This window comes from Polyergus mexicanus, unplaced genomic scaffold (genome assembly GCF_030449975.1).
Source record: "Polyergus mexicanus isolate NDT 795.1 unplaced genomic scaffold, iyPolMexi1.0 SCAF_22, whole genome shotgun sequence".
NCBI classification, from domain to species: Eukaryota; Metazoa; Arthropoda; class Insecta; order Hymenoptera; family Formicidae; genus Polyergus; species Polyergus mexicanus.
In genome coordinates this window covers 2020977-2043799 of record NW_027223342.1, presented here as the reverse complement: position 1 = coordinate 2043799, position 22823 = coordinate 2020977, and the positions used below count along the sequence as shown (strand labels likewise).

The following is a 22823-nucleotide window of genomic DNA, read 5'->3' as shown; positions in this document are numbered from 1 at the left end:
GCAGTGGTATCAACGCAGAGTACTAGAGAACTCGTCAAGAAGGTATCGGACGTGATATGGAACTCGCTTACCAGAAGCTACTACAAGGACCGCGCGCATCTGCAGAGTCTCTACAGTTACTTGACGTCGAACAAGCTGGATTGCTACGGAGTCGCCTTTGCTGTGGTAGCTGGCTGTCAGGTTTTGGGATTCAAAGATGTGCATCTTGCCATGTCGGAGGATCATGCGTGGGTTGTGTACGGAGAGGATGGAAAGGAGACAGCAGAGGTCACATGGCACGGTACGTTATATAGAGACATGAGAGAGCGTAAAGTATTTCTTTGTTAAATTTTATACTTTCAATTTTTAATTAAAGATAAACGCAGCAATTATGATTTGTTACCAGGTAAGGGAAACGAGGATAAACGTGGACAACCAGTGGAACCTGGCGTAGCATCTCGATCATGGTTATATTTAAACGGTCAAGCAATGGTGTGCAATCGCGCTCTGGAAGTGGCTACTATAGTGTCAGCCATCAACCCTAGTCTAAGCGCAACTACTGATGCGGTCGAAGTGGGATTGGTCCAGCAAGAACTATTATGGTTGCTGTATGACTTGGGTCACTTAGCGAGATATCCTATGGCGTTGGGTAATCTGGCTGAATTGGAGGAGGCTGCGCCTACACCAGGAAGGCCACCGCCAATAGATCTCTTTCAGGTCTGTCATGTTAAAATATTGGATAGTGATACTTTTTCTTCGTATCTATTCTAAACGCAATATTTCTGTAGGAGGCTGTAAGATCAGCGAGAAAATTTTACGCAAACGCGCATGTCTATCCTGTATACCTATCAAGGAGGATATCTGTATCGAAATGGATTACATGTGAATGCATTTGCATCATGGGCCGATGCCGCCGATGTCCTGCGAAAGTAAGTATTTGATTTTCTTTCCAGCCTAATGTTCTGAATACACCTGCGATGTATGCCTTTGAACATGTCAGTGACAGTGAATATGTTAAATATTGCTGTTGTGTTGATATGTGTTTGTTACAAATTTAGATATGATTATTCCCGGGACGACGGAGAAATATATAAAGAGCTGCTAGAGATCGCCAACGAACTGATACCACACGCGGTACGCGTCGATGAGCGCTTGCTGCGGCAACCACGTTGTTTCGCATACCTGTTGAGATTTTACGACGGTATTTGCCAGTGGGAGGAGGGCGCCAACACCCCCGTATTGCACATAGGTTGGGCTCGACCGTTGGTGAATACAATTTCAAAATTCGATGCAGTATACGTGCACAAGTTGTCATAGAATGTTATGAAACGGAGACCAAACAGAAGGAAGAAGCGCAGAAGAGGGAGACGAGCCCCGAGGAGACGCTGAACAACAACAATAACAACAATAATTATTGCAAGACTAAGGAACGGGGTAACGCGGCACGAGATCTAATTAAAAGTCTAGAGTCTAAAGTACCCTCCAATTCGGCGTCGACGCATCCTAGTATTCAAGCCTTGACGGCGGCCTGCAGCGAGAAGATACTTAACAGAGATTACTTACTGCAGGGCGGGGGCGAGCCGTTTGTCGCGCCACCGGACGACACTTTACCGCCGGCGCCTTCCACCTCCCAGGAGAATGTCGAGTCTGAAGTAAAGATAGATTCCGAGAACGAGAAGCCGAAGATAACATTGTACAGTCAAAAGATGAAGGGTCTCAAAGATCTCCTGCTGGCGGAGAAACTCAACACTCACGCAATCTCGTTGCAGCTGACGGCGCAGAGTCAGGTACAAATCGGTAAGAAGTCGCGCGGCAGCGATGACATGGGAGTCAGTCAGCGTCCTAAAAGAACGCGCCGTGAATAGTACTAAGATCTTCGACCGACGTTTCGGTATAGTGAAATATTGAAAGTGCCACCGTACATTTAGCGGGATTAACACTTTGCTCGGCGAGCTCGAGCAGATACGAGACGCAATGGCCGGCCATTCAGCGTGGTTCGCGCAAAACAGTCATTAAGGTAGGTATACCGACCTTCCTCGCTCCTCGGTGTTTCCTCGCCGATATTATCTCTAGGACGCGAATCGTCCTTGGACTCATCTTCGGAATCTCGACTCCCGAGAGCGTCGTGATGAATTTCGTGCCGTTTGATTTGAATGAAGCCCTCCACGGTGCTCCTCTCGTTTTGCAACGACGCCGCGGGTACTTGCGAGGCAACGTTTACGTTACCGTCGGGGATATATCGCCGTTAGATATATAGCGTGTAAAGTAGGCACGGAGAGAAAAATTTGTAGAAAAGTACAAAAAAAGTTTTCCCCGCTTTAAATTAACGGACGAGATCGCGAGCTATTTCGCGATCGTCAACGATTCGATTGTTTTACGTGTAAATATCTCTCTTGATTCTTCGACAGTGCGTAGAGCTGTGACTTGCGGTGTAAGGGGGAGGGTGGGGAAGGGGGGCTGAAGATGAGAAAAAGAATCGAATATTGTACCTAATCTGTCTCCGCGGATAAACCAATCTCTTTTTGGAGTACAGTTATATATATATATATATATTTATTCTACGAATTATATACAATTCGCCGACGATATCGCTGATTAATTCTCTCGGTAATCGTCACTTTGTCATACGCGTATAATCTCTTGTTGCACTCTTATTTATTGATTCACGTTTTTTTTTCTATTTGAGCTATTGCACTATCGATGATTATGATTGACAAGTTTGCCGTTAATGTTTTTTACACTTGGTAGTTGAACTTCTGTTAGAATTACGCTTGTATGTTCTAGTAAGGAAAACACATTCCACTCCGTATGTGGTGCAAACTAATTAAGTTCTTACTTTAAGGTATTTTAAGCATAAAATTTTCGCTTATTTTTATATAACTATTTATTTTCAGAGTATATAATTATAAGAGTATGTATATTTGTAAGATTTCTCTATTTTACTGTTTGTCGATAGAGGCGGAATGATAGTGCGTTAGACAGTGCGTCACCTTTGAATCTGAAACGTCTGACTGCGAGATGACATTGCGTTTTACTTGCGCGAAAATACAATAGAAGCATGCGCGATCGCGTCAGTATCACAGATCGTGAAACGTTTGATCAATCTCTCTTCCTTCTTAGTATAAGAACGCGTGCATACGTTTGTCTGACGACATGAGAACTGAGACCTGTTTGTAGCGCTCTCATTCGCGTGCTCTAGAGATTCGTTTATCCATCATTCATTTGTGAATCTGTCGTAGAAATAGAACGGCGACTCATTCGCGCACATTATGACTATCATCACATTTCATTAATCGCGCAATTAAAACTGGCAGTTATGATGCCTTCTTCTTTGGCTATATTACGATTCACACGACTTTTAATTAATACTCTCCCGTTTATCTCGGGTTTTCGCGGATGATGGATATTTCCGTCATCTGTTCACACTACGTAAAAACTCGCGGCGTTCACGGCCGAGGAGTCTTTGACGATGTTTAAGCTGATTGTTGTAGAGTATGTTGTTGACAGGAATGAAAATATAAATGGTCCGAGCTGATCGACGATAACTTAATAATGAAGGGCGCTATCTTACTGTGATGCTGAATATATACTAACTATTATATATTATATTATATTATATTATATATATTATATACTATTATATATATATATATATAGTATATTATATATATAAAACACAACATAAAAGTATATACATATAAATATATATGTAATTATATGATTTAATAACCGTAGTTTATAAAAGAAACGAACGGCGCGATAAAAGGGACGGAATTTTGCTTCACCCCCGCGCCGCGATTATAAAAAAAAAAAGATTAATTAAACGACCGTAGTATTAATGTTAATCATGGAACATGGAATACGCAGTGACAGTCCATTGCCGACGCGCGCATACCAAAATTCACGTAGATTCTTCTGCGGAACGATGTTGACGATCGTTTTCGTTAAAGGCATCTCCGTTACCGCTCCTTTTTTATATTTAACGCTGTGCTATAGCGTTGTCTCCTTTCTTTTTCTCTCTCAATGTATATCGTCGTGTGTGTTTTCGGCGTCTATCAAGGCTGCGTTGCACCGACGGTTTAACGAACTTCAAACAGTGGCTTTTCTCCAAGAATCTAAAATGTCCACATTGGCGAAAATTAGATGCATAATTATCCACTTAAAGATAATTGCAAGAAGCAGTAGTTTTCAAGGAGAGGCTGCTGTCTGGGGGAATCGCCTTCTTGATCATGGTATAAATCTCATCTCTCGACACTATTTGTATAATATATATTCTATAGTATTTATAATATTCTATAATATTTATATTGTTATAATTAGTCGCAAATCCGACGTTGGTGCAACTAGGCCTGAAATAGAAGTAATCGTGAGTCGTAATCGAAATTCGATACTTTTGTGATAATTTTCCTTGATTCCCTTTTTTCTCACACAAACACACATATAGACATTATACTTTCTTAGATGTGTCAGTATTCTTTCCTCGTCCGCGATAACGGAGCGTTAAAGACTACAGGGATTATAATGTGCATAATGGTAGGGATAATAGGTGAAGAGATATGGTGCATCAGAACAGTATTTTTGTATTTAACGGAGGATGCGCCCTCCGAATCGACGTATTATCGGTAATGTTTGCGAGCGTAGAAAATCAGAATGTAATATTCGTTGGAACGACCCGACGGCAACCGCATGATCGGCGAATTTATCGTGAAGCATTATACTTTTCGTAGATTTTCATCGGAATTTTCGGCCGGATTGTATGCGGCCATCAATCGTACGAATCGGGCTAATCTTGCGTGCGAGTGAAACGAGTCGCGACTTTGAATAATCGAAAATGACGATTACGAAACACAAAAGATAAGATCGTCATGATATTCATGAGAAATCCTCTTTGTCAGTCACGTCTTCTCGCTTTCGTTTGTAAACGATTGCTCGAAATTGCAAAATAGACGATGTTTCATCATCGCAGCAAGTTTTAATGATGCATAATTTTGAAATATGCTATTAATGAAATTTGCGTTTACGCTCTTGGAGAACATTACTTTAATATGTATTTTTCTACGATCAATTGATAAATGACTTCACATGAAATTTGAGTCCCTCGCAAAAATTCAATTCTCTTAATATACAATAATATTTGCGAGTGGACTTCTCATAAAAAATTGCTGAGAAGAAAAGATCGATTTAAGTTCGTAAAAAAATTTCATCTCTCTCTCATTAAAGCTTCAAACATTTCGAAGATGAAACATCTTGTAGAACGTGGAAAACACGATACACGATAGATTAATCTCCGTCTTTATATCCGTCTTTCTTATATGCTATGCCCTTGTTACTTCCAACTTGATGCCGTATTACCGTAAATAGAAAATAGTACCCGCCATATACATATATATATACTCTTACTTTTCTCTCTCTTTTTTTTTTTAAATATGTTCTCTTGGAAGTCGCTTCGCTTTTTATCACGATGAAATATTTGAGATGGCCAATGGGGATTATTTGTAGCAAGAATCACTTTATATAAGACTCTATCAGTTCATGTTTTAATAAATTATTTAACATTAAATGAACTATAATTGTAGTTGGCCATATTTCTTAATTGTTACAACTGAATAACCGTGTAATATGTATAAAAATATATATATAGAGTAAAAACAAGTTTTCGAGAGAATCAAATGAAAATAGTTGCGCGAAGATAATGTATAAAATCTCATATATTTTATTGTCCAGTAAACAAATGTTTTTTTTTAATGCTGTGCCACGGCTACTCATTTTGTGATTCTTTTGTATTCGGTAAGATTTTTCCACGAGATTTTTTGATACATAATCCCAATACTTGTGTGTGGAAGCTTTCTGCTCCTCGTAATGTGAGAATCTTTGCTCTTGATTCGATCCATCCGATATCTTTATTTATCCTTGTGTGCCATAATGCCCGCTTGCTGAACGTGCATGATTCATAGCCCGACACGTGTTTAGCTACGCTGTTAGTCTCCTTACGCTTTACAGGATCGATCAATCTTTTTGTCATGCGCAACTCATTTCGCTTGTAGCTATCGTTTCCTTGACACTGACGTATTCATACAGAGTCTCTAATCGGAATCTTAAACGCGAATATCCGTTTAACGCTATATATAACTACGAGATATATTTAATAAAAGCCTCATTGTTCGTTGCTTTTGGTGCACGAGATTGGCACTTAAGGCATATATGCGACATGACAAGACTTTCGAGTTTAATAGAAATATCCGAAAAATATCGTAAAGACATTCTAAATTTTTTAAATCTTCTAGAGATGTCTTTAAAATATTTTTCGATCTTATGTGTTTGGCTTGTTCAGACACACGAGTTTCACCGGCAAGAAAATGCAATTATATTGTGGAAATCTCAAAGTTCTTGCCGGAACGACATCTCTTTCGCTTTCGCTCGGCTCATTGTGTTTCATTAATTTCCATGACAGAATGATGCGCGACATTTTGCCAGTTGAAGAGCTCTTGCAACGAATGACCCATTACGAGTTTAGATTCTTTGCGCAGTTAATGATGTTAAGTTTTATTAAAATAGTTCTTTAACGTCCGAGCATTTTACGCCGATTCTGCGTAAAGTTCTCCACATTTTCGAGATTTATTTACGCTGATAACTCATTTAGAACTTCGTAATGGAGATGTACTTCCATGTGAGGACATATTAATTAGAGAGTTGTATAGAGAAAATGCTACATTAGAATATAAAACTATCCGAATGTTTAAACATCTCTACATCTACGAGTAAATTACTCTTGCTAGGCATAACTTCTCATGTACTTAAGCGAATAAAACCGAAGAAAAACCTCGGTGATATAAGCGTTATACACACATGCAGAGCGGTGTAAAATATTACTTCACAGTGTTTCGATTATAAGCAGTCAAATATTCTCTCGCATAATCACTTTTCTCTCAGAAGGCGCAGTAATCGCGATGTCCTTCGGACATCAGTATACCTAGATCTAGAGATTAGAGAAGTGAACTAATTATGAATACACATACAGATTTAACGCATAAATAATAGACTGTCAGATATGAAGAATATGTGACGAGATGTGACGCTTGCAAGAATGGAGTAATATTTTGCTTGCTTCTGGATAATACCGATAACGATAATTATGCGATCGAAATCGACTGTCCAGATCTATGGGCGTTAAAAAATAACAGGAGAGAGAAGAATGAAAAAAGAAGGAGAACACGCGATATTCTTCCGTAATGCGAACAGAAGGATAAGTATATCGCGATACAATGAGATAGCGATAACCAGCGTAAATCACCGAATCGCGATATCGCCTGGCAGCGAGCCTAGCTTCTTTTTATCTATAAGGATACCAAACGCATAATCTGATCCGATCATAAATCGGCCGGATCCTAGCTATAGATCCGGTAGTATCGAGTATTAAGAATTGTCGATATCGCGATACGGCAGTGAAGCGTTGCATTTTCGCGGTTTCAAACAACAGGGAGTGTAACCGCAGCTAATTGTTAAACTGACAGTAACAGTGAGACAGACAGATCTTAAGGCATCATGGAAATGTCTTGTTTTTTTTTCTGTGGATTACAATAAACTATTTTATTCTAACTGGTGGTAACAGTTCAATTCTATCCTTGCTCTATCTCTGTTTTTTATACGCACATATACTATGTAATCTGTATTATATAAAAGTACTCTTAGATGCTTTTATGTCATAGAGCATGAAAATATATTCTACATTTGGTCTTTTTTAAAAAATGAGATAGGTATTGAAGTACATATTTCTTTTTATTGATCGATTTACGATTTTCAATGAACGTTTTGTACATTATGTCGGAATCATGCTTTATGTCACTCATGAAAAAGAAAAAATTCGTGGCGGAGACAGAGTAAGTGCCTCGCATCTGTGGACGCGCATTAGTGCTTGCGAAATTTCTATATTAACACTCTAGACGACTGATATAAAAGGTCGTAATAAATTACAGAATTAAAGTAATAACCCTTAGCTTTTCTAATAATATTTGGTCATTTGGTCGTTTTCATAAAATCAAACGTTTATATATTTTAACGTGCACTGTCCTCTTAAAGATGGATCCAGATGCACAGTAATTAGTTTTGGGAAATATGATCTAAATAATAGTTTAATTGCAACGCACTAATTTTCGAGACAAGAAAATAGTACGATGGTAACTTATATATTTTACAATTAAATAAAATCTAACCTAACCTATATAATACAAAATATCAAAGATCGAGGGAGAAAAGTTGCGAATGATATAATATTCTTGCTTACACTGTGTATGCTCATCCGCAATCCCTTGCGGCTGTCTCCGATCGTTCTGTTATAATACCTACATGTCCAAGTTCACGTTAATACTGCATTAACAAAAATTCATCCAACGATTCAGAAAAAATAAAAATTCATTTAGTTCACATTTTAAGAATATTCAAGAGGATACGCAAACTGTTCTCTGTAAATAATTTCCATGATACTGGAAATGAGAAAGAAGTATAGCTTAGTGATTATCGTGCTATCTGATGATCATTCGAAACATTTGATTGGACAATAAAATATCTTAATTTTATCTTTATACTGATTATTGATGATCCATCGTTTGAAAGAACCACTCCGTGAAACGTCGGAGTTGCTGCGCGGCTGCGTGATTCTCGTCTTTCAGACGACGGTTCTCATCTTCCAAGGAGAGTCGTAGATTTTCGGACTCCTGTAAACGTCGATTCTCATCGCGCAATCGACGCACCTCATCCTCCAACGAGAGTCGCAGACGTGTTTCTCTCACCATTCTCAACTCGAGAGTAGATAGATGAGATTGCAAATCCGAAATGGAATTCCTGCGAAAGCATTTATGTTGTCATCAATCGCGTTCAACGTCGTATCATTATATGCTTACATTATATTACTTACGTATTCGCATTGCATCCATCGATGATTCTATCATCGGACCATTCTTGAGGGTGTTGCTTCATCGATCTATTGGAATCCGCATGTTGATTCTTCCAACAATCTACATTCGCATCATTGTGATTTTTCGTATCTTTGATCGGTGTCAGATTGTTGTGAGGTTTCGAGATTGGATGAAGTGGTTTCGTAACACGTGGCGATAATCTAAAGAAAAATTTTTACGTTATAAAACAAATAATCATTACAAATTATCTATTTTATCATTCACTATTTGAATATATATATATATATATTAATAAAATCAATTTTTCACTCACTCACACACACACACACACACACACACACACACACACACACACACACACACACACACACACACACACACACACGTGTGTGTGTGTAAAAAATTGATTTTATTAATTAAGAGTATTAAGTCCGTAATTTTCCACACCTTTCCTCTTTTGACAATTTATTCTCGCTCGGTGCTGGGCTTGAAGCAGTGCTGGCGTTGGAAATCACTGTGGCTGGTCTGGCCATCGTCAAGATCACTTCCGATCCATTGTTTCCATTTTCTTGTCCATTCGTAGGCAATACGCTCAAGGTAGACGTGCTATTGCCGCACAAATTTTCTCTTGATCTGCATCTATTTTGAATCTCTAGCATATTATTGTTTATCTTGTTCGAATTTTGATTCGGGTTCATCACACTGTTTACGAGATTGTTGTTAACGATTTGACTGTCATCGGCGATGTAATCGGGATTGATCAGTCTCATGAGATCCTCCTGCAACGTGCTAGATGTTAGATTTGCGGAATTTCTGTGCGAGTTTCTCATACCCGGCTTTGGTCGAGGACTCTGATTTCTGGAACTGCCGCTGGACGGAGTGCGATTGCCGCCACGATGTTTATTAGCTCGTCGCAGTCTGGGCGATACGCTGCCAGAGCCGTTCGATAGTTCGTCCTCGCTAGGCAGTGCAGTTACTTCTGAACAATTGACGTCAGATATTCTAACTTCCGGCGGCAGACTTGCCGGGAAATCCTTTGATTGCCGGTATTCAACGTTTACCTTATGCACCGGTCGCTCCGATATGCTAGTCTTTAGGCAAGTGACTTTTTCACCTACTTTGAAATCATGCGGCGCCTCGTATTTCGTAGACTCTCGGTTGTATTCATTATTGCCGTCGTTATTGTGTTTTCTTTCATTGCCAACGTGCTGACACTCTATCTCGTATTTGACTAATTCTAGATCATACTTGCTGTTCCTCTTCTCGTAAATATTCTCCGAATACTCGTAGCCGATTCTCTTTTCGTGACATCCTCGTATATCATGCTCGTACTTGGCAGCTGGTCTCTCAACAATTTTCTCCTCTTGTATTTCGTATTTGGAACTTCTGTCCACTTTTGTAGGTGTCTCGTAATCGTATTTGCCGCCAGACTGTTCGTACTCATTATTATACCTGCCGAGGTTATTGTTATTGCCTGATTTTGGCAGACTGTAAACAGCATTATGCGTCAATGGCAGCGAATTCGATACACTTAGCTTCTGATGGCCACCATGGTGCTGTGCATCGTTCTTATGGAGTTCTCTCTGAGAAGCGTATAGATTCTCTTGCTTGATCTCGTATCGTTCCTTCTGCAATTTCACGTAATTCGTCGTTACGTGATCCTGATTGCGATGCGCATTGTCTAGCTGTCGCTGATAATTCTCATGACGCGCATTCTCTTGGATTATTTTTGACGACACATAATTGCTCTCCTTCGCATAATGCTCATTATTATGTTCGCGATGCTTCGAGCTATCCGCGAGCTGTTTGGCGCTGGCATAATGAGACTTGTCTTTCTTCTGGCCAGACTTGCTTGGTGTCACGATTTGATAGTTCTGTCGCGCTGGTAACGGAGGCGGCGTGCCGTCCGCACGATGATTGCCGTCTTGATCCTGCGGTTCTAGAAGCTCATACCTAGAACAATAAATATTTTATTTCTTTTGATTCGTTTCCTAATCGTGCATTTAATATTAATTGAGTCTAATAGTCTGATAAGGAGATGGATATCAACTTTACATGTTCAACGATCGACAGTTCGAAAAGGAACGATTTGTTAACGTTACGATAAGTCGCGAGGGATTAATGTGATTTCATTTTTAATCACTCACCAACGATCATCGGTACTACTGTGTCCGCTACTGCTGCTAGTCATTGTACCCTCCAACGGAAACCGCGGATCGTTGAACGATCTGGAGCTCGATCCAGTACCGTACCCGGAGCTGTTGCTCGATCGCGGTGGGCTGAACGATCGATCGTATCGCCGTTGATGCGACATCGCCGTTTGCTGACTCGGCGTATTATCTGCGCTTGTCACGTTCTCATAATCTCCTTCGTAATTATTCGACAGATAATGGCAGTTTTGTAACGTGCAGCCTCTATCGTATAGAAAAAAGAATTAAAGAAACTATTTAATATCTTTGATAATTTTTAATGAAAAAAAAAAAAAAAAAAAAAACGCGTTTTTATTTTAATGTAATTTTATTATTTAAAATAAAAATTGTGCGGGATTTAAACTTATAAAAGCGGTATAAAAGAATTTTACGTCAGATTGATTAAACTTAAATTTATCCCGAATTTTATCTATAAAATAATTAAAAATTAATTAAGAGAAGATAATATTCAAGATTCTATACCTTCGCGGATTTCCATCATTGGTTGGCGGTATTACGGTGACAGTAACCTGGGCGCTGGTCTTCAACAAATCGACCATCTGATCGTGACTCAAGGTCGACACGGCCACCTTGCAAATCTCGACCAGCCTGGAGGCTTGTCTTAAGCCCGCCTGCCACGACAGCCCCATACTTTCGACCTGCGTCACAACACCGTCGGGTTGAACATGGAAGCCCAATTGTCCAAGGTTGTTCCTCTTCAACGACAGTTCCGAAGCCGGTGCACCTTGAGTTACGGCGCGCAGCCGAGCCACAATTTCCATTAACTCGTCCCTCTCGCCATAATCACCGCGTACGTGTATGGTGATGCATTCGCCTTGATGATGATACAATCTTAAACTGAGATACAGAGCAAAGCAAGAATGTTATGAGTGCAATCAGCCGTTCGATTTCCGATCGTCCGCAAGTGGTTCTTATGATAAATTGATCTTGAATAATGCAGTAAAGCAATAAGTGGCGGTTGCGCGTTTAACAATCGATTTCAGAATTTAATTGCGAATGAACATTAAAGGACTTAATTTTCTATTGACATTAAAAAAAAGTTGTAAAATAATACATGTGTGTGCGAGCATGAAAATATTTTAATTTGAAGATTCGAAGAACTAAAGAATGATTACCTGTTTGTTTGAGCATGCCATCCGAGCACGCTCACGCACGGAGCGACAAATACTATCTGCCTGGAGTGCTCCTCAATCAGCACGATGGTGTCTATGCTTATACCTAAGTAACAATCTGTGTTCTGATTGCTATCCTCGAGTATGACCTGCCAGCAGATCGCGCCGCGCTGAGATGCGTCGCAGGAAAGTCTCGGTCGTACCGTTGTCTTCTTTTTGCTGCTGAAGGAGAGCATCGCTGTTTCGCGAAAAAGAAACATATTTCAAAAATGCCATTCTAACGATTTTATATAATTTGGTATCTAATTAACCATATAATTTAATTTACTAAACAAACCAAACAATTATAAATAATTAGTTTATTATCTGGAAAATCGCGTATAAAAATTTTTTGTTAAAAATAAAATATATAAATTTCAAAATTCTATTACTCTATTATTAAAAAAACTAAAATAGAGAATTTTCTAAAAGAATTTGCAACATACAGAATTTTTGACCAGTGTCGACAACTGTGGTGGTTGTATAATTTGTAGCCAGATCCTTCAAATATTCCTGTCTCGTTCTCGTGGCCATCGTGGCGAATTTTTCAGATCTGAAGAAAAGTATAATATATTTAGCTCGATTAATTTTATCGGCGTATAAAAATCAAAGAACACGACATTTTACCTGTGAGCTGCATTTTCGGCATTTATAACCTTGGCTAGAATAAAATCCACAAAAGTCTTTCCTTTAGCGAATGTAGCACCTTGCGGAATAGGTGGCCCGAAGATTGGCACTTCTTTGCTCCTGGACACCGCCACGCTGTACTGCGTATTGTCGGTGCAAGGATTTATGGCTCGCACAATGATAAATACGTGTTGAAACTGGGAGCGTATCCTTCGCGGACTGAATGGTAATGCACCAGGTTCCTAGAAATGCGTAGCAAATACAAGATATTTTATTAAACTTGTAATAAATAATAGACAACATATATACTTTAATATATTTGATTTGTTTAATGAAAATTGAAGCTATCATCAACGCTTATAAATCATTTTAGAAATTCTGACATAAGTACGCGATCCAGAATCCGATCTCAAAATAAAATAATGAGTCATTCTCGAGCATAATTGCGATGTCTCATACGGTGCTCTCGGTGTGCAAACAGGCTGCAACAATAAATCTAGCGCGTCGCAGAGAGCTGTGCGTCATATCCATGTTTCGCATGTTCATTATTACACGATTGCGTAATCGTACGGCTTTATAATTTACAGTGTTAAGTGCAGAACTGTACCTGAAAAACTATCGTGACTATGTCATTTCCGATGTGCCTCTTCCTCAGCAGCTGTTGCCGGTTATTAGGCGTGAAGGGTAGCATGGTGGACACATGAAAGGTGACTTCTGCCCCGCGATGCGTCGCCGCTACCGCGTGCGTACCTGTCGAGTCGGTTCTAGTGTCCAGCCCGGCCTTGTAACCCTCGAATCCTCGCAGTCTTATTCTTTGGCCTGTCATAAAAACCTACAATTATCTCCATTGCCTGGCGCGCGGTCCAAGAATTATCGGCCGTCTCGTTGCATGTCTTCGATTTCCTCCAGTACATACTTGTGTTCGCACATAATCAATTTTGTTTTTCGCGGTTTAATCATGGATAATTTTTATGTTAAAAGAATATGTTTCTTGGAAACTGTGCGATCATATCTTTTCGAGGGAAAATATAAAATACAGCAAATAAAAAGAATATATCATTATGGTATATATTGTATATTAAATAAAATATGCTCAAGAAAGAAAATATGTTATATAAATCTATTTTTAAATCGTTTCCTTTATTTTGAAGATTAGGCGCGTTTGTGTTCCAAGCACAAATTAAATATCGAGATAACCATCGACTTGACGCCCCGGAAGCGGCGCAAATAGCAACCATGTGTGTGACGCTTGGAAATAATAGAACATGCGTTTCTCTTTTAGAAAGCAACAGTAACTCGTTAATAGGGATAACCAAAGCAACGATTCGCGATATCTCTAGACACAACGATCGCGAAATTACGTGCATGTGTTCATGGATGATTAACTTTACGAAGTACATTAGATAAAATCATTTCGAAACATTGAATCGATTAATCAGCGATAAAGCGTCTCAAACTATCCGTGAAGTAATCAGTGAGAATCACGTATAAGATCATGTATAAATCTTCCCTGACTTTTATTCGCGATGTTTACGAGAGAGCTAATTTTATTAGCTTTCGACGAGAGGTTTTCGACTCACTAAACTTTGTTAACTCGCTTGTTAATGGGTATATCTGGAAAATATTCTTGTTGCAAGGAAATATGTCCTAATAAATAGAATAGAATAGACAAAAAGATAGAAAGACTTATTAGAAATAATAGAATCACATATCCTGAATTAAAATAGTGGTTTTTTTAAAGATGATTCAAATTAGTGAAAATAAACAAATGCCCTTGTTAAAAGGTGAAGGCAAAAAGTCCCCCCCCCCCGCTAAAATAAAAACATGAAGCGGAAAAATACTTTACATTTTACAAATAATAAAAAATTCATTACTTATATTTTTCATATCTTTTTAAAACATCTTCAATAATTTCTTATTTACCGAAAGCATATGTTTTAAATTTCCAGCGTCAGCAGATGTAATATCTTTCACTACAAGTTTTTGAGAACATTACATTGACTTCAAAACTATCATATAAAACTAAACTTGCAATGAAAAATAACGTACCGATAGTGTCCAAGAATTCTAGAAAAGCCGGACCAGCATGTTGATTGTTATACATCTCCTCCTCGGTTCTTTGGCCGGACCGGCAATACAGGACGCCGACTTTGTACCTGCTGGATAATCCCTGCTCGTCCAATCTGGCCAGCGCTTCCTCGGCGGCGGGCGTGCCAAGCCTCAGGCAGCCCATCTGCACTTCCGGCGCGACCAACTCCAAGAGCTCCCTCATAGGCGGCCGGCCTTGTGGCCTGATACCGAGAGCTTCCTCGGGCACGGAACCGCGCAGCGTCAGTAACTCTGATGTACGCACGATCACGCGATACTGATTGACGTCCTTGCGAATACTGATAGCCACCGGTCCCAACTGTTCCTCCATACCGAACCAATTCTGATGTTCTCGTCCTGCGGCAGGATATTTCTTTCTCTTTGAATTGTATCCAAACGAATGATCGAAATCTTTACAAAATTTTTTGCATTTATGTTCACGAATTTTTGTATTTAATCCCTGAGAGTTTACGCTATGAACTCCACATTCAAATTTAAAAAAAAAAATGATTGCGCTGTTTGTAGTGCACGCAGTACGTGGTTTATAATTAACTCGGTGAAAATTCTGTAGATAATGCGACAAATTGCATAAGCCGGCGTGTTTCGTTGTTCATTTACCAAGAAAGTATCGTCGGTAATAATGGGCTCCTTCGTCAACGCTCTCAATAGGCATGGGTCGTTTCTGCAACGGACAAGTGTGCTTCCATAGAGTCTCTCCGGGCGGCGGTTCCAGAACAGAGACACCGTACGACAGCGGCGGTCTATGAATTCCGTTGCCATTCGAGCAACGAGTAAGGCCAACCTCGCGTTCTCCCTCGCCGCCAATCTCATTGCGGAAGAAGGGACACGGCTCTAGCAGATCGTTGCCTGAAACCGCAAACAATAACAAGTGAGATCTTCTAAAGAGAAAGCGAATCGCCCGACGATTCTTTAGCTTCTGTCTTTTCATATTTTTTTATTTTTTATTTTTTTATTAACGTACCTTTTCCATCACCGGCATCTTCCTCGGGAGTCTCATCGGGAGTAGAGGCTCTCAGAGCACTGGCGGCGGATGCTCCGGTGGCCGTATTTCTTCTCCTAGCCAGAAGAATTCCCCGGAGTTTCGCGGCGTAACCCAGATTCGCCGTCAACGATTGACAGTCGTAATGGGCGAATGCGCGTCTCCGATGACGCTCCTCTACATCGGCCGACACCATCGGGCTGGTGCACGTCTCTTCCATCGCCCGCGGTGGTTTACCGCCCCACAGTCTGTTCAGTTTCAGTCGTAGCTTCGGACTGGAACCGGCGCCAGTCGGGCAGACCTCGTCGATGTCGAGTGGCTGGCCTGCCCCGTCCTGCTGATGAACGCGGCGCAGATAATCGCTGGTGACGACGCCGCGCTGCTCTGACGGTCGAAAGTCCTGCAGTATAGCGAAGAAGTTCTCGCCGGCTGTAATGGACTGCGCCACTACGTCGATGCTCCCTACGACAGATTAATTAAAGTCGAAATGTATGCTTATGCAATGATTACATCAAAAAGTAAAAAAAAGCAAATTTTAAAAAATTGAGATTGAAATTATATTATTATATGTAAATATATATTTTTTTTAATTATGAAATTTAATAAAGAGAAATATATAATAAACTATTCTTCGTATAAAGTCACTTTCGATTTGGAATAAACAACGATGGACATTTTACGAATTTATTTTCGTCCGTCTTTCAAGCCTTGTGAAATATCTGGAAAATTTGATTCGTACCGTGAGATCCATACTCTCTCCTGAGAGGCGTTTCTGGCACCCGGGAAGCAGGATCTGGACTGTGCGGAAGCTCCAAACTGGAGTTGGACCTGTGAAGGGCCAATCCACGACCCACGCGACTCACCGGCCCTCCGCTGCCGCTGCCGCTGCCGTTGATTGGCAAACTCGCGATCATCTCTTCATTCTGTTAACATATGAAAAAAAAAAATATATAAATATGAATAAACATGTAAGAATAAAATAATATAGATACCAGGTGCTTGTAACACCTGAAACATTATGAAAGAATACATTTACTTTTGGTAAATATATTTTTGCGTTATTCACGTCTAGTTAAAAAAAGAAATTGGATAGTTGATTGTCACGCAAGTTAAATATAAATAAACTAAGTGTCTTTAAACAAGCGCGAACTAGGACGACTAATTAGAATCATTGAGCCTTTCGCAGACGTGCGTCTCACGCATGACATAGGCACATACACACACACACACACACACACACACACGCGCGCGCGCGCGCGCGCGCGCAGATCAAAAGTATACCCAAGGGTTCTACATATTCGCGTGACGAGTTCATTCATCCTGCGAAGTGGCTGTCGTGCCGTTGCCGACTTCTTTTTTATCCTTCCCTCTTAATTAAATTGGCCCTTAATTACGATAGCAAGGCGGGCGGGAGACGAAGTAGAAGCAAAGAGTAGAGATAGAATGGATTAAAAATTACGGAAGAACACTCGTCTTGCTCGGTCATTATCGGTATTACTATTAGATTCCTAGGTCCAAAAACAAAATCGCATTTTCACTCTTCTATCATTAACATAAAGTTAGTAAAATTATCCTACAGACACAACGGTTTTTCTTCTCTAATTTAATCTCTTCTGCACTTTAATCTTAAAAGTAAATAATTTTCGTTGTTCTCTCTTATGAGAATAATATATGAGATAAGAAAAATTAATTATTTCATTAACCATGAGTCTTTCATTTTCATATTCCAGAGTGTATCTCAACTTTATTTCAATTTTAAATTTGCATATTCATCGCTTTATAAAATTATGTACATAATTAAATTACTTATATATGTATAAATTATATATATATATAATTAAATAATAAATTATCTAAATATTATACATATATATTTTTTTAGTATATATTATATATTATTTATACTATTCAAACTTATCCATTATAAACAAGTTTTTATTATTTGAATATTGCATTCCCAATTCGAAAGAAACTGGCCGAAATTTGTACGCCCTGTAATGGAAATTTTAAGGAGCAAGTCACCATCGTCACGATCTCTCCTCTGGTTTCGTTTCTGGCTGGTATTCAAACCCGCGTCGTCTGGATCTTTTCTCTCTCTCTCTCTCCTTCTTTGATTCTCTTCCGCGACAGGGAGCATTAATTGATCTCGGTTTTAGATCCTCGTACAAAAGGCGCATCACGCGCCTTGCCGGCGATACGGTACGTACGCACCTACGCAATGCCAGAGCATCGTCGGATACACCTGCCGCACGCGGGGGACTCTGACCCCCGGTTCGGAATTAGCGGATCGTAGACCGTTGACCGGTTCTCGGCCGAACCGTGTCCGGCATTGACCATTCGGTCAATCGCATTGTTAACCCCCAGCCACCCAAGTTGCACGAGCGCGCGGAAATCGGCATTCGCGTGTGTCGACCGATACCGTATTATTCTAACGACACGCACCATATCCGGGAACAAGGCGTATAGCATCGTACGTCCGGCAGCGGATATCAACGGTTCCAGGGGATTCGGATCGCATTATTTAACCCCGGGCAAACGTACGAACAGTTAAACCGACAAATGTCCGCTTCTATATTGAAAGAGAATATAAATTCATTTCATTTTTATCCTAGTTTCATTCATATTTATTGTGCATGTGATATAATAAATTTACATATTTCGTATAACTTTTTATCTCGTTTTTAAATTTCAGGGAATACATTTTTAATAATATCTATGTTCGCACACATCTTCTTGCAACTGTTAATTTCAAGAAGAGAAAACAATTTATTATACAGATATGACATTTTATTAGAAATGTAGTATTTTTTCGCTTATATATATATTATAAATTTCATTTTAGAAAAAATAAAAACATAGTTAACAATATCGATATTAATAAAATATTATAGTGTAATAATATTATATTAATATTAATATAAGAAATAATAATAATATCAACTTTATCTCGTTCTTAAAAATCGCAGATGTCCGTTTCTCTCTTTATATTTCGCAACCGCGTAGAAAAAAAAATTATGCAACCCGACGCTGCATTTGCTATCTATAGCAGCTTTGGCCCCTCGTATCAGATAACCAGAGTTCTCGTACAACGCGCCGCGTTATTCAGCGATCGAAGTGCCGAACTTGGCCCGCGGTTCGGAATAAAGTGACGAGTGACGACGACGGGTCGCGAAAAACGGGAGCTCCGGGACCCCGAAGGTATTCTTCGGCCCCGTTGCATTCCGCGCGATCCCTCCACCGCGCTCGCTCGCACTCCTCTCGCGCCGTCCGTCATTTCGTATGCACACCGGATGCGCGACGTTCGTCCATAGCCGGGAATGCACGCGCGCATATCGCGAATATTAATCTTCGGCCGTTTATCGCGACGTCAAATCTCAAACGCCGACACTTGGCGAGATATCGGTGAAAAAGACGCTGAACTCGATTTTACGCACTTCATCTATCTCGTGTCTTTGTGATTTCATAGATACTGTACGTGTGACTATTTTCCATTATTGTAAAGGCAAATAATAATAGAGAATAGAGTTATTTTTGCGGTTTTTGTTATACAAATTATTATTAATCTAACATTAAAATTGTATTTTACTTTTTTCTCAAATGCGCCCAATGCTCGTTCATTGTGAATACGCTATAAATCGATTCTATTTTTCGAAGAGAGATAATAACGATACGCACGGAATCCGTATGGGAGATCGTCAAATACCAGACGCATCTCCTCTGCCTCCTAATAAGTTATAGACATACGTACATACGCTTGCGTATGCTTGGCAACGCGTGGGTGAGAATTCGTACGATACACGGAGAAAACTTAATAGCCGCGACCTGCATAACGTAGGTCTTTATTTCAAGGTAGTGTGCGTAAAACGTACCTACTGTGCCGCGTTCATTTCACGCGCGAACTGCGTCTTTAACGCTGCTCCGATCGTTTCTTTCACGGAGATCTTTTGCTCTCCGCTGGAAAACATAGTGTCCTAGAATTACACTGCGCATTTTTGCATGGCAGAAAAGAACAAGAAAATAAAATATTGTATTTGTATAGTATAAAGAGAATTTTGCAAATAATTATATTAAATTTTGAAATATATTAAATACATTTCTAAAATATATTTTATAATATAATAATTTTAATTTTTCTAAATTTTATAATATATAAAAAATTTTAATATATTTGAAATATATTAAATTTTTTCATCTTCTCGCATTCCACATTCAATCGTCATTCTTACTTTCTAAATTTGTTACAAGGTATTGTTCTATTTTTATGATTCTGTTTATTTAATAAAATTAGAGATCGACAAAATGACACATGACGAACAGAGAAACGCGCGAAAAAATGAGCTCGACAAAAATGAGCCGGTGAAGCGATAATGGAGAAACTTAAGAAGCAATCCCACGGTCAAGCGAAGTTGACTCATCGAGCTCTCGACTCGCCAAGGACAACCGTGTCCGCGTAAGCTTCGTTCCGCCGAAAGGAAATAGTTATGTTTGCCGTAAACAGCCGTGCCGATTGTATGGCACGATAATAATTCAAATCTTTATTATATATATATATATATATATATATATATATATATATATATATATATATATATATATAACTATATTATATGCCAAAGAGATAGCGAAAGAGAGAGTATATTGTGTGTATATAATTTATGTTAATGTTTTATTTTATTAGAACTCTGTCGCACAGAGTTAAATTATAGAAAGCTGGAAATTTAATGCTTCAAAATCCGCAAAAATATCCGGATAACACGATAAGCAAAGAGGTAGCAGAGAGGTATATTATAGAAAACGGGAGATTTAATGCTTTAAAATCCGCAAAAGTATCCGGATAACACGATAAGCAAAGAGGTAGCAGAGAGGTATATTATAGAAAACGGGAAATTTAATGCTTTAAAATCCGCAAAAGTATCCGGATAACACGATAAGCAAAGAGGTAGCAGAGAGGTATATTATAGAAAACGGAAATTTAATGCTTTAAAATCCGCAAAAGTATCCGGATAACACGATAAGCAAAGAGGTAGCAGAGAGGTATATTATAGAAAACGGGAAATTTAATGCTTTAAAATCCGCAAAAGTATCCGGATAACACGATAAGCAAAGAGGTAACAAAGAGGTAGCAAAGAGGTAAATTATAGAAAGTTCTTCACGTCTAACATATTCTTCGCTTACATCTCGTCTCCCGTTAAAGATATCGATATTATTCAAGAAAGACATTGTTCTACATGATCTCTGCTACAAGAATTGACGCATTAAAATTTTGACATTAATAAGCTTACGATTATTAATGCGATAAAGCGAGCCGAAATCGCGACGCTTTTGCCGAAATCATTTGCGTCAGATACATTATTCGCTTTGATTTCGATTACCGTTAAAGATATCGATATTATTCAAGAAAGACATTGTTCTACATGATCTCCGCTACAAGGATTGACGCATTAGATTTTTAAAATTAATAAGATGACGATTATTAAAGCGATAATGCGAGCCGAAATCGCGACGCTTTTGCCGAAATCATTTGCGTCAGATACATTATTCGCTTTGATTTCGATTATCGTTAAAGATATCGATATTATTCAAGAAAGACATTATTCTACATGGTCTCCGCTACAAGGATTGACGCATTAGATTTTTAAAATTAATAAACTGACGATTATTAAAGCGATAAAGCGAGCCGAAATCGCGACGCTTTTGCCGAAATCATTTGCGTCAGATACATTATTCGCTTTGATTTCGATTACCGTTAAAGATATCGATATTATTCAAAAAAGACATTGTTCTACATGGTCTCCGCTACAAGGATTGACGCATTAGATTTTTAAAATTAATAAGCTGACGATTATTAAAGCGATAAAGCTGGCGAAAATCGCGACGTCTTTTCCTGGGTCATTCGCGTCTAATGAATCTATCTCTTAAATCACAGCAATCTTTAAAGAAATTAACGCGTCGTTCGGAACTACATTATTTTACTGCGTGCTATTGAAATTACGCCATTAATATTTTACGCATTGTATCTTTTTCTAAGATGTGTTCATTAAAGGCGGAGCAGCGGTCATACTTGACAAATAGAAAATTTCAGATAAATACAATTAATAAATTAAAATTTAATATATATATATATATATATATATATATATATACGTACGTGTAATAAAATTATATATATATATATATATATATATATATATATATAATTATACTATATGCCAAAGAGATAGAGAAAGAGAGAGTATATTGTGTGTATATAATTTATGTTATATGTTTTTATTAGAACTCTGTCGCACAGAGTTAAATTATAGAAAGCGGGAAATTTAATGCTTCGAAATTCGCAAAAGTATCAGGATAACACGATAAGCGGCAATAATTCCGCGACCGCCATTTACGAAATCGGACTCGCCATTAATACGGCGCGCCAAGTCCCGCTCAGGGGGAGGATCTATATCCTGCCGCGACACCGATCGACGTACGCGAATCGATACAGGCGCGGTTAAGTACCGCCCACCGGCCCGACCGAAATTACCGCCCACCGCGCCCGACCAAAATTACCGCCCGATAACTGGTGGTCACCTCTTTGCTTATCGTGTTATCCTGATACTTTTGCGGATTTGAAGCATTAAATTTCCCGCTTTCTATGATTTAACTCTGTGCGACAGAGTTCTAATAAAACATTAACATAAATTATATACACACAATATACTCTCTCTTTCTCTATCTCTTTGGCATATAATATAATTATATACATATATATCATGATGTATATATATACATATACGTACGTGTATTAAATTTTAATTTATTAATTGTATTTATCTGAGATTTTCTATTTGAGTACTCTGCGTTGATACCACTGCTT

At 38.9% G+C, this 22823-nt stretch overlaps 2 protein-coding genes across 5 annotated transcripts in view; one reads left to right on the top strand and one right to left on the bottom strand.

Annotated features, from left to right (window-relative positions):
- Positions 1 to 3587, top strand: part of Mnn1 (menin 1) — an 11060-nt gene extending 7473 nt beyond the window's left edge. Inside the window, 6 exon segments of the mRNA XM_070312685.1 lie at positions 5 to 280; positions 386 to 696; positions 768 to 818; positions 820 to 908; positions 1038 to 1267; positions 1270 to 3587. Of these exon segments, the coding sequence (XP_070168786.1) occupies positions 5 to 280; positions 386 to 696; positions 768 to 818; positions 820 to 908; positions 1038 to 1267; positions 1270 to 1844 (1532 nt within the window). The 3' untranslated portion in view covers positions 1845 to 3587.
- Positions 3588 to 7736: 4149 nt separating this feature from the next.
- The window catches only part of LOC138942357 (signal-induced proliferation-associated 1-like protein 1), a 116587-nt gene continuing 101500 nt past the window's right edge, over positions 7737 to 22823 (bottom strand). For 3 of the 4 annotated variants that reach the window (XM_070312528.1, XM_070312529.1, XM_070312531.1), the window contains 13 exons: positions 16707 to 16890; positions 15950 to 16429; positions 15586 to 15834; positions 14929 to 15324; positions 13487 to 13698; positions 12880 to 13121; positions 12699 to 12805; positions 12217 to 12451; positions 11564 to 11938; positions 11039 to 11305; positions 9339 to 10844; positions 8891 to 9091; positions 7737 to 8817 (listed from right to left, as the gene is read on the bottom strand). In XM_070312528.1, the coding sequence (XP_070168629.1) occupies positions 8565 to 8817; positions 8891 to 9091; positions 9339 to 10844; positions 11039 to 11305; positions 11564 to 11938; positions 12217 to 12451; positions 12699 to 12805; positions 12880 to 13121; positions 13487 to 13698; positions 14929 to 15324; positions 15586 to 15834; positions 15950 to 16429; positions 16707 to 16881 (4698 nt within the window). In that variant the 5' untranslated portion in view covers positions 16882 to 16890 and the 3' untranslated portion in view covers positions 7737 to 8564. The remainder of the gene's footprint in view (positions 8818 to 8890; positions 9092 to 9338; positions 10845 to 11038; positions 11306 to 11563; positions 11939 to 12216; positions 12452 to 12698; positions 12806 to 12879; positions 13122 to 13486; positions 13699 to 14928; positions 15325 to 15585; positions 15835 to 15949; positions 16430 to 16706; positions 16891 to 22823) is intronic. The other variant, XM_070312530.1, reaches the window with a different exon arrangement.